Source organism: Mobula hypostoma, chromosome 7, assembly GCF_963921235.1.
Source record: "Mobula hypostoma chromosome 7, sMobHyp1.1, whole genome shotgun sequence".
In the NCBI taxonomy this organism is placed as follows: Eukaryota; Metazoa; Chordata; class Chondrichthyes; order Myliobatiformes; family Myliobatidae; genus Mobula; species Mobula hypostoma.
Window position 1 is genome coordinate 38,862,623 of NC_086103.1, and position 12,203 is coordinate 38,874,825.

The 12,203-nt window shown below is 40.4% G+C and overlaps 1 protein-coding gene across 1 annotated transcript in view; it reads right to left on the reverse strand.

The window, feature by feature from the left end:
• Window positions 1-12,203, reverse strand: part of LOC134348887 (cyclin-dependent kinase-like 2) — a 72,004-nt gene that overhangs the window by 15,948 nt on the left and 43,853 nt on the right. The window contains 1 exon segment of the mRNA XM_063052682.1: window positions 10,372-10,528. Coding sequence (XP_062908752.1) covers window positions 10,372-10,528 — 157 coding nt within the window.

Below are 12,203 nucleotides of genomic sequence, written 5' to 3' on the forward strand. Positions count from 1 at the left end.
CTACATAATGTACTGGCTGGGCACAGGAGTACATTCAGCCAGAGACTCATTCCACCGAGATGCAACACTGAGCGTCATAGGAAGTCATTCCTGCCTGTGGCCTTCAAATTTTACAACTCCTCCCTTGGAGGGTCAGACAACCTGAGCCAATAGGCTGGTCCTGGACTTATTTCCATCCGGCATAATTTACATATTACTATTTAATTATTTATGGTTTCATATTGCTATATTTATACCCTATTCTTGGTTGGGGCAACTGTAACAGAAATCATTTTCCCTCGGGATCAATAAAGTATGACTATGACTATGACTATGACTATTCCTCAAGCCTACACATTTTGCTTTTAAATGAAAATTTCGACCTTTTTCTACTCTATGCACCTTCAGTTGCGTCATTGCCACACTTCATGGCCTAGTGAAAAGCCACCCTCCTCAGCATTTCCTATGAACCTCACCCAGGCAGTTCCCACTGAAAAGCAACATTCCCTTCAGCAGTCAGATAGGCATTTGGAGCAAGAAAGGGTGATTAAAGTGTCTGGTGCTCTTTGGAAGTTAAAGGAGGAAGAGTTAAATAAGGAGGAGCTGGAGGAGTGATTAATGTAGAATTGCTCTGTGGTTAATCATCTTAAACAAGTCCTGAGAATGCTTGTTACTTGTGTGGAATTCTAATGTCTGCAATTTCCTCATAGAAATATATTGTCATCTTATTGAACACATAAAAGGTGAACTATTAATCACCACCTCTTTATAAGAGTTTCTGCAGGTTTCAATCTGAGATATAAGTAAGAACAAGTCATGGGTGAGAAAAGAACACTTGCTTTGCCTGTCTAAAGTACTTAATTTCAGGCCAATTTCACTTCTAGCTGATTGGTCTCTGACGTGAATTACCAATAAACAAAATCACAGGAAAAGAGTCTGATTATTTTTTCTGTAAAGCTTCCTGTGAATGATTTCTCCCAGAAGTACAAAGTTTTGAATTATGTTCTTCTTTTATATTAGGGATTATTCTTGTTGCTCTCAAAGAACAGCCTCCAATTCATGGATATTCAATCTGAAAGCTGGGAACCAAAACTGAGCATGACTTGTCATCTGAGATGCACTTTAAAATGTCATTGTAATCTCTGTAGGTTTGGAGCATTTCATTATGCAATCTTGTCATGGTACTAATAATACCTGGTGAGCAAGTGCCGCAGAGATGACTCACTGCAATAAACATGCATAGTTCCTACGCAGACTGGGCGAGGCACTGTGTACGTACAGCGGGTATAGAAAATCCAGAAGACAGGTCGTTGATTGCAAGAAGCGCTGAAGTTTTTACCCAAACGCAGTTGTTAAATCTGCCATTTTCAGCCTCACATGGCTGAAGATTGACAACCTAGAGTGAAATGTGAGGACCATTGCCAAATCGTTTTGCATCACTCCAAAAATTCAAATTGGCAATTCCCAGAATGAGTCACCCTTGAGCATCTGACGTGGTTTTTGATTTAGCAGCATACACAATGACATAGTTTAAACCAGAATGCTGCAAATACTTAGCAGATCAGGCAGCATCTGTGGGAAAAGAAAGGTAGTTCACGTTTCAGATCAAAGAACCTTTATCAAAACTGGGAGGTAAACGAAAGAAGCTTCTTAAGCAGCAGGGGTAGTTGGAGAAGGGGATGTCTCTGATAGGATAAACTGACTGACAATAGGGGATATGCAGTAAGCAAGGTTGCCTGGCCAGTGAGTGAATAGGAACAGAAAAGAGAAAAAATAACAGACCAAAGAAGATAGACAAAAGAATGTGTTTATGAAATGCAGAGGAAGAAGACATGCCCCAACAAATCAGACTGAGATTGTCCTCCACTCCCAGAGGCAAAAAAAGAGTCAAAACCAGATACAACAGGCCAATATCACAGATGGAGAACAGATACAGATACAAATTAAGTTAACTTAAGTTGTAGTATTCAATATGAAGTTCAGAAGGCTGCAATGTGCCCAGGATTTGGATGAGGTTTTTTTTTCCCTCAGGCTCAAGTTGGACCTCTTTTCCCAAAGATCTGACCTGACTCTCTGAGCTTCTCCAGCACTTTCTGTTTTTTATTCTGGATCATTAGAAAGATGTAACATGGGATCAGAAGATGTTGAATCCATGTGGGTTGAGTTAAGAAACTGCAAGGGTAAAAGGACCCTGATGGCAGTTATATACAGGCCTTCCAACAGTAGCTGGGTTGAGGACAACAGATTGCAACAGGAAATAGAAAAGCCATGTCAAAAGAGCAATGTTATGATAGTCATGGGAGATTTTAACATGTAGGTAGATTGGGAAAATCAGGATGGAAATGAATTCCAAAAGAGTGAATTTGTTGAATGCCTATGAGATGTCTTTTTAGGGCAGTTTGTCATTGGGCCTACTAGGGGATCAGCTATACTGGATTGGGTGTTATGTAATGAACTAGGGCCAATTAGGGAGCTGAAGGTAAGGAAACACTTAAGAGGCAGTGATCACCATATGACTGAGTTCAGCTTGAAATTTGATAGGGAGAAAGTAAAGCCTTTGACAAGGTGCCACACATGAGGCTGCTTACCAGGTTAAGAGTCTGTGGTATTACAGGAAGTTACAAGCATGGTTAGAGCATTGGCTGATTGGTAGGAGGCAGCGAGTGGGAATAAAAGGATCCTTTTCTGGTTGGCTGCAAGTGACTAGTGGTGTTCTCCAGGGGTCAGTGTTGGGACTGCTTCTATTTATGCTGTATATCAGTGATTTAGATGATGCAATAGATGGCTTTGTTGCCAAGTTTGCAGACGATATGAAGATTGGTGGAGGGGCAGGTAGTGTTGTGGAAGCTAAAAGGCTGCAGAAAGATGTAGACAGATTAGGAGAATGGGCTAGAAAGTGGGAAATGAAATACAATGCTGTAAAATGTATGGTCTTGCACTTTGGTAGAAGAAATAAATGTGCAAACTATTTTTGAAATGGGGAGAAAATCCAAAAATCTGAGATGCAAAGAGACTTGGGAGTCCTTGTGCAGAACACCCTAAAGATTAAATTGTAGGTTGAGTTGGTGATGAGGAAGCATTCATTTCTAGAAATCTGGAATAAAAGAGCAGATGTGATGCTGAGGCTTTATAAGGCACTGGTGAGGAGTGTGTAGTGTGACCAGTTTTGGGCTCCTTATCTAAGAAAAAACGTGCTGGCATTGGAGAGGGTTCAGAGGAGTTTCACAAGCAGGATTCTGGGAATGAATGATTATGAGTCTGTACTCACTGGAATTTAGAAGGATGAGGGGGGAACTCATTGAATCCTTTTGAATATCGAAAGGCCTAAACAGAGTAGATGTGGAAAGGATGTTTCCCATGGCAGGGGAGTCTAGGACAATAGGGCACAGCCTCAGTATAGAGGGGTGTCCATTTAAAATAGAGATGCAGTGAAATTTCTTGAGCCAGTGGGTGGTAAATTTGTGGAATTTGTTACCACATGCAGCTGTGGAGGCCAGTATGCTGGATGTATTTAAGGCAGAGATTGATAGGTTCTTGATTGGCCACAGCATCAAAGGTTACAGGGAGAAGGCCAGGCAGTGGGGTTGAGGAGGTGGGTAAAGAAAGAATCAGCCATGATTGAATGGTGGAGCAGATGATGTGCCAAATGGCCTAGTTCTTGCTCCTATGTCGTATGGTCATATTTCCAACGTTTGCAGTTATTTTTGATTTTAATATGGAAATGAATGGTCCACATGAATGCTCTTTTATAGCTGTATTTATATCCTGGGATAAGTTATGATGCCTTTATTCTCAAATGCCTTTATTTTCTATCCCACCATTACATTTCTGAATGGATGATGTCCCATGTACACGAACTCACTATATATTTTTTCTCTTTTTTGTTCTTTTTGTGCACTATTTATTAATATAATTATATCTAGTATTGTAATTTATATTTAATATTATGTATTGCATTATACCTCTGCTGCAAAACAACACATTTCGTGACATATGCCAGTGATACTAAACCTGATTCTGATTCTGAAATATAATGTATAAAATGAACCAATCAGTAAACAGTATTTTTTTTTGAATTATTCATTTCCTTAACTTGAAAATGATGCAACTTTCACCATCTTTCTGAGGGGAAAAAAAAACAAATGCTTGAGATTTTCAGCAAGAATAGGATCTTCTCTGGAGAGAGAGAGAAACATTTGTCAATTCAGCTTGATGACTTTTCACTGGAACTGTCCAGCTCTTCTATAATCTGGAAAGGGTATTTATCTGAAATTGTTGAATTTATTGTTAAATCCTGAGGACTGTGATATGCCAAGTTAAAAGATGAGATGCTATCTCTCAAGCGTATCCCAAAGGCTTTGTTGGAATTGTGTATGAAGTAAAGGCAGAGAGATTAGAATGGAAGTAGAATGAGGAATTTTACTTGTAAAAGCTGGAAGCTGTGATCAAAGGGCATCAATCTAAAACATTAACCCTGTTTTTTTTTACAGTTGCAGTTAGATCAGTTAAATATTTCCAGCATTTACTGTTATTTCAGATCTCCAACATTCTGCTTCTTCAGCTTGTATCTCATACTTCATCTTTATTTTTACGTTCTCCTTTCTCTGTCCTGTCTCATTTGTCACCTATTTACAAATTCTTTCAGGTAGTTTCACAGCATTTAACAAGCCTTTGCCACTCTCGCTCAGTCAGCTCCTACACCATTATGTCATTCAGTATCTCTTGGTCTCCATCTTAACACAGATATTTTCTTTGTTCCCTTCAACTTTCCTCCTTCTCTGTAACTTAAAACACATTTAAGTTGTATTAAATATTTAACTGATCTGACTGCAACTGTAAAAAAGAGTTAATGTTTTAGTTTAATGCCTTTTGATCAGAGCCTCCAGTTGTTTATAACTATAATTCTTCATCCTACTTCCAGTCTGACCTTTCCTCCTTTTACTTCATACACATTTCCAATATAGCCCTCAGTAAGTTTGAGATATAGCATCTCATTTTTCTACTTGGCATATTACGTCTGGCAATTCTATGCTGATGTCCACTGAGTTTAGAATATCTATAGCTTGTCCTATTTGGTGTGCCTTCTCTGATTCCCCGTTCACCAAAACACTCTTATAGAAAGGGATTGACATCAGAAATTCAGTTATGGAATTTATGATAAGATTGTCAGCTGTAGCCCAAGATTCTGAAAGGCTACTGAAAATTAAATGACAACAGAGAAAAATAAATCCAGGAAAATCTTGCTTTTTAACATTATTTTTGATGGGATTTGTGCATTTCTGGCAAGACCAGTATCTATAGTTCATCCCTAGTTTCCCTTGAGAAAGTGCTGATAGTCCACTTTCTTGAACTGCTACGGTCCTTCTGATAAGGGTACAGTCAGGGAGGGAATTCCAGTATTTAGACCCTCTGATAATGAAGAAACAGTAAGATATTTCTAAGTCAGAATTGCATGAGACTTGGAGGGGAACCTGTTGGTGATGGTGTTCCCTTGCACCTGTTGTCCTTGCCCTTCTTGATGAATTTTAGCTAACACATACTGCAGTCAAAGCGTATGAATTGTATGTAACATTCTTCCCTGAACCTTGTAAGTTTTAACTGAACTACAACATAGCGGTGTCTCTAGAAATTGTAGATATTACAGTGATTAGAATTATAATAAAAATACATTGACCAAAATTATGTTTTTCTCTCTCCATAGGTGCTGCCTGACCTGTTGAGTATTTTCAATACTTTCAGTAGTTAAAATAAATTTCATCCTTAATATACAAACACCATTATGGAGCCCAAAATAACCTCACCACTCTCTGATTCCAGTTTTCCAAAGAAGTTTTTATGTTTATCTTAAGATCCATTACACCAAGTGTGTGAGGTACTCATTTATCAGGTATAAATTGGTTTAATAATACATAATGCTCATTTGATATCCAGCCTCTGAAAGTGGAAAAAATTGCACATTGTGAATTCTCTACTGCAGTCCAGCATTCAGTTGTTACCATGAACACAAAATAATCTGCAGATGCTGGGGTCAAAGCAACACTCACAACACGCTGGAGGAACTCAGCAGGTCGGGCAGCATCCGTGGAAAAGATTGGTTGACGTTTCGGGCCGGAACCCTTCGTCAGGACTGAAGGGGGAAGGGGCAGAGGCCCTATAAAGAAGGTGGGCGGAAGGTGGGAAGGAGAAGGCTGGTAGGTTCCAGGTGAAAAACCAGTAAGGGGAAAGATAAAGGGGTGGGGGAAGGGAGGCAGGGAGGTGATAGGCAGGAAAGGTGAGGAAAGAATAGGGGAAAACACAATGGGTAGTAGAAGGAGGCGGAACCAAGAGGGAGGAGGTAGGCAGATGGGGGAGGGGCAGAGTGAAATAGGGATAGGGGAAGGGAGGGGGAGGGAATTACCGGAAGTTGGAGAATTCTATGTTTATACCAAGGGGGTTGTTACCATGCATTGGGCATCCAACTTGGTCAAAAAAAATCCCAGTCTTCCAAAATCAGTGTTCCAAACATCTCCTGACCATTTAGGAGAGAGAAATGAAAGTACTTCTTACATGCACAGGAGATTCTGCAGATGCTGGAAATGCGGGCAACACACGCTAAATGCTGGAAGAGCTCAGCAGGTCAGACAATATCCGCGGAAGTGAATAAACAGTCGATGTTTCAGGCCTAGACCCTGGCTCAAAATATTGACTGTTTATTCATTTCCATGGATGCTGCCTGACCTGCTGAGTTCCTCCAGCATCTTGTGTGTGAAATTCCTATTATCTGTTTTTATTCCAACTAGCTTTTCCTCTTGGTCTAATTTCAAATGTTATTAATATTTCAGTCATGTTTCTTTACACTTCCTCCAGGAGAGTATGTTCCAGTGGACACTCTGGAGATTTGTTTGCTTTCCAGATTTAAGGTTCAGCCAGACCTTAATTACACTTCTGCCCCAAAGAGGGAGAAAACAAACTGAAAATAGCATTTGTAAGACCTTGGTTACAGTTTTAATGTACAAAGGGATAGAACTGTTCATTCTGGTCCACAAATGAACTTTGTACAGTCCAAAAGAAGATAATTTTTTTGCCTTTTAACAAAAAAAAGTGGTTATAAGAGTCTTCTGCACAACTGCTGTACGTGTTTTTTTTTCTCCCTCTCCCCTTTTGATCCACCTCTGGTCCCCCCATTTTGGTTCCTTTTTTATCCCTTTCCGTTCTTGGTTTAATCCACCTATTACCTGAACATTTTACCCACTACCCCCTTCCCCATCTGCCCTTATCACTCCTTTAGTGGTTCCCATTATTATCTCCAAAGTTCAAAGTAAATTTATTGTCGAAGTATGTATATGTCACTATATGTAGTACTTCGAGATTCATTTTCTGACAGATATTCACAGTAGAACGGATAGATACAACAGAATCAATGAAAAACTAAAGAGAAACAACGACTGGCAAACAACCAATATGCAAAAGTAGACAAACTGTGCAAATAAAAATATTAACAAGAGCATGAACTTTATCCAGACATCCCACCTCTCCGGGAAGTTCCGGGAGTCTCCCACATATTGATAGTGGCTCCCTGATGCCCGCAAATTATATACAATATCTTGGAAATCGATTTTTTTTTAGAGCGAGCGAGTGAGAGAGCGCAAGAGCACGAGAGAGAGAGAGAGAGCGCGCGCCATAGCAGAGTGTTCCAAAAAAAGAAAATATAAAACGTACCTCACCCCAGACTACACTAAAGTGTACCCCAACTTAATAGGGGTCAAAAATAATGACAGTGTTGCTCGCTGCACTGTTTGCAACAGTGACTTTTCTATTCCCCATGGTGGGTTAGGACTGTAAAAGACATGTTGAGGTGAGTTTAACAGGTGTCATTCGTTCATTAGCATAACTAACATTATTTAAACTAGCTGGCTAGCTGCTAAGGAGCTACTCTATTGCAGACATCCCACCTCTCCCGGAAGTTCTGGGAGTCTCCCGCAAATTGATGGTGCTACCTCCCTGAAGTGAGTTTTTGCAGGGTGGGATGTCTGTTTTAGAGCCTTTGAAGGTGAATCCATTGAAAATGATCTACCTGACTATTCAAACACCGGCACTGATAACCTTTGTATCCTTAATTATTACCCTCAGGTAGCTGGCTCTACCTATACATTCCCTTCCCTCACACCTGGTTGCATCTGTCCATCTTCCTTTACCACTACTTAGTCCACCTCTCACCTACTAGACCCTGTTTCACCTCCCCACTTTATAACAATTACTTTCCATCTCCACTCTCAATCCCAATACACAGTCTCAGCTTAAAACATTGACAATTCCTGCGACCGGGAGGGAGGAGAAGATGGCGGCGCGACGCAGCGCACGCGGCCACTTCGGTGATGATGTCTGTTATCTGTCAAGTAGGGGACCATGCACAATTCTGATTTGATGGGGACAGATGTGAGAGCACGGAGGAACATCTGGAAAACTTCTGAAATGCCCACTTCGCTGCCACTGCTAATGTGTGGTAACCGGAATCTCTGGAGCTGAAGGCCCCGAAATCCTCGGCTTTGCGTGTTTCAGCTGCTGGGGAGAGGTCGAAGGCACTCAGCAGAGGATGGCGCTCGGGAGGCTGTATCGGAGGGGCTGGTTGGAAGCTTGGAGTTTTCAGACGGATGGACTCAGTGTCGGCTGTAGTCGGCTGCTTCCAAGGCATCGGCAAGTTGACGGTGCCTGGAGGTTTATGTCAGGGAGTTTCTCCCTTTTGCTGCCTGCTATCAGGGACTTGGGAGTCGATCGACTCGGGGACTTTGAGACTTTTTTTTTACCGTGCCCATGATTTGTACTTCATCAAATTATGGTATTGTTTTGCACTGCTGTAACTATATGTTATAATTATGTGGTTCTGCCAGTGTTAGTCTTTGGTTTGTCCTGTTTTCTGTGATACCACTCCGGAGAAACATTGTATCATTTCTTAATGCATGTATGCATTTCTAAATGACAATAAAAAGAGGACTGAGTGTTCTCATAATCTAATCTAAACCATTCTCCTCAGATGCTGCTTGACATGCTGAGTTCCTCCAGCAGTTTGTTTTTTGTTGGATATTGTTTGTGTCTTTCACTCAGGATTTACTCCCACTTCCCAAATCAATTATCCTACCAGCCAATTCTGTGCAGAAGCTGAAGAACGTCCCATCATACAGAAGCAGTGAACCTTTCTCACTATCTAATTTCTGCATTGAGGAAAAATATACTGGAGAGAAATTCAGTGGCAGTGAAAAACACAGTGAATTATTAGGATGAAAAAAAGTGCTGTTCACCCCTTACAGAATAGTCAGTACCAAATCATGCTAATTTCACTATAAGTGCATTGAGAATGTTATTCTACCATTCTAAGAACAATTATAATTTGTTTCTTCCAATGTGGAAAATGCTTGGTTTTTAATTGAATGTACTAGTGGTTCCATTCTCCAAATCAAGTTGCAAATGATCTTGAAGTAGTTTAAAAGTTTGGGATAACATTGTGGGCCGAAGGGCCTATACTGTTTTGTATTGTTATATGTACTAACTACATTGTTTTCCTCAAATCATCTTCCAGGCTGACACTGTATATTTGACTAAGTCCCACTGTTTGTTGGCTCTATGCTGTAGATTGTTTCAGAGCAATCACTGAAAGGAAAAAAATACCGTAGACATCAGATTTTCTCGGGTCCACATGGAGTAAAACACCGACCCCCCCCCCCACCCCGTGGAAGTGATAATCATACTAGAAAGAAAATAATTCAGGGAGAAATAACTAGGAAGATTCTCAGAATATCCCGTGATGTCTTTCCCATATTTCTAATTAGCAAAACATTTAAATTTTCTATGCTTGAAATGAAGTTAATCTATAAAATCTCAGGGAGTTTATTTTCCATGTGGTCAGAAGCATTTTGAAAATCCCTTTAAAACTCCGAATCCCTCCGATGGTAAAAATGAAGTATGTAAATCACCATTATGCTATACGTTAAAGTGTTGATGAACAGTGCCATTATAATCCAGTTCACCAGAGGAAAATCCATTTACACCAAGTCCACTGTTACTCACCACTGATATAATGGAATGGAAAATTCTGATACATTGAGCTAAAGTCAGTGCATAGTCTGCTTTTCAATGAGTGCATTAGTTTAAAATGTCCTTAAGAGTTCCAAATGATGCACTGGATTACTTCCCGGAAATCTTTTATTTCTGGACATGATTTCAGATTTAGTGCAGATCGTCACTCTACGGTATGGATCTTGTAGAGTTTTGTAGCTACAGGCTGCAATATTAAAGAAGAATTTGCCAAGAGGTGAAATCCATCTCCCACCTTAAACTTGCACCAGCTTAGTATCATTAGTTGATATAATTTAACTAGGTAATTACATTGATATTATAAGCATGTATATTTATTTGTACCTTCCAACCCCTTCCCTTCCACTGGATAGCCAGTTGACGGGAGCTCAGGAAAATGGAGATCTCTCTTCCCTGTCTTTGTGGATTTTGGCTTTTTTTTTGTTCCATTAAGCTCTTGATCTGTTTGTACAGGTTGCTCACCGAGATCAGTGTCCTCATCCTGAGTCGGAAACAAGAAAAAGGCATGTTGTTTGTGGCGAGATCCACTATGAATTACAAATAACAAAAAACCCGATAATCTTTCACTATGCAGAAAAAAAACCTTACATTTAAAGTGTGATACAACTTAATGAAGATTTTTTTTAAGAAGGTGCAGATGCCAGGAATCTAAAACAAGAACAGAAAATGCCAGAAATAATTAGCAGGTCAGCCTCATCTGTGGGAACAGAATGTTCTCTTATAACTACAGATGACCCAATACTTGCCCTTTCATCTTTTACCTTCCCACCATCCAGAGATATAGTAGTCTTCCAGGTGAAGTCATGATTCACTTGCACTTCTTCCTATTGTATTCAGGATTCCCGATGTAACTGTCATGATCGAGGTGCAGTTCAGAGAGGAGTGTGAGTTGCTTTCTCGATGGAAGAGGACATGGAGAGATTGAAGCTACTTTTAAACATAATAGGGTAGCAATGGCGGGAGATCTTAACTTCTCTAATCTTGCCTGGGCCAACTATACCGTGAAAAACTTGGGCAGAGCGGAATTCGGGGCAACGCGTCCAAGAAAGCTTCTTTGATCAATGCACAGAGGACCCTGCTGGAAGAGTGTGCAACACTGGACCTCCTCATGGAAAATGAGGTCAGGCGTGTGGAAGAAGTGTCTGTTGGTAAGTACTTGGGATCCAGTGGCCATAATTCCATTAGCTTTAGTTTTTAAATAGTTTTGGAGAAGGATACGTTCAGTTCACAGTTTAGGGTCCTGAACGAGACAGAGCAAAATTTGGAGCAATTAGATAATTAGGTGAGATGTTGTTGTGGTTGATTGGGCAAGATTGTTTACAGCGAGAGAATTGCCTGCCAAGTGGAAGGCCTGTTAAAAACGTGATGTCAAAAGTTCAGGGCCTGCATGATCCTATTAAGATGGAGGTTAAGGCTAGCAGATTTAGGAACCTATGTTGATGAAAGATATTGAGGCTCTAGTTGAGAAAAGGAGGGAAGCATACACTCAGTAGCCACTTGATTAGGCACACCTGGTTGTTGATGCAAATATCTGATCAGTCAATTAGGTGCAGCAACTCAATAAAAGCATGCAGATATGGTCAAAGAGACTCAGTTGCAATGGGTGCAGAAAGCCAGACAAGTCAAAGCATTGATATGTTCAGATTCATCCTCAGTTCTAGCAAGTTTAAGGTCTTTCACACAAACAGTCGGCAAGATGTACTTTATGAAGTCCTTCAGTTACTTGCAAGAACTGCAAATCAGGGGGGGTCAGGTAAAATTTCTATGGGTTCCAGCGCATGTAGGGGTGAAGGGGACTGAAAGGTGGATGAGTTGGCAAAGAGGGCATTAAAGAAAGAAAATATAGAAATGCACATTAGTATCAGTAAAGCAGAGGGTAAGTGTGTAATCTGGGAAAAAGTCAACCAAATGTAGCAAGAAAGATGGGACAGGGAGGGGAAAAGGAGGCATTTATATCAAATACAAAAGAGTGTTGCAGTTACTAGGGTAGGTAATGGAAACAGAAGAGAGGAAATTGTGTGGACTAGGTTAAGGCTGGGACACTGTGCATTAAACAAAACATTGAAAATGATAGGGAAACACCAGACAGGATTGTGTGAGGAATGTCAGGAAGAGGAGTCAGTAGAACATGTAGTTCTGAGTTGCAGCAAGTATGG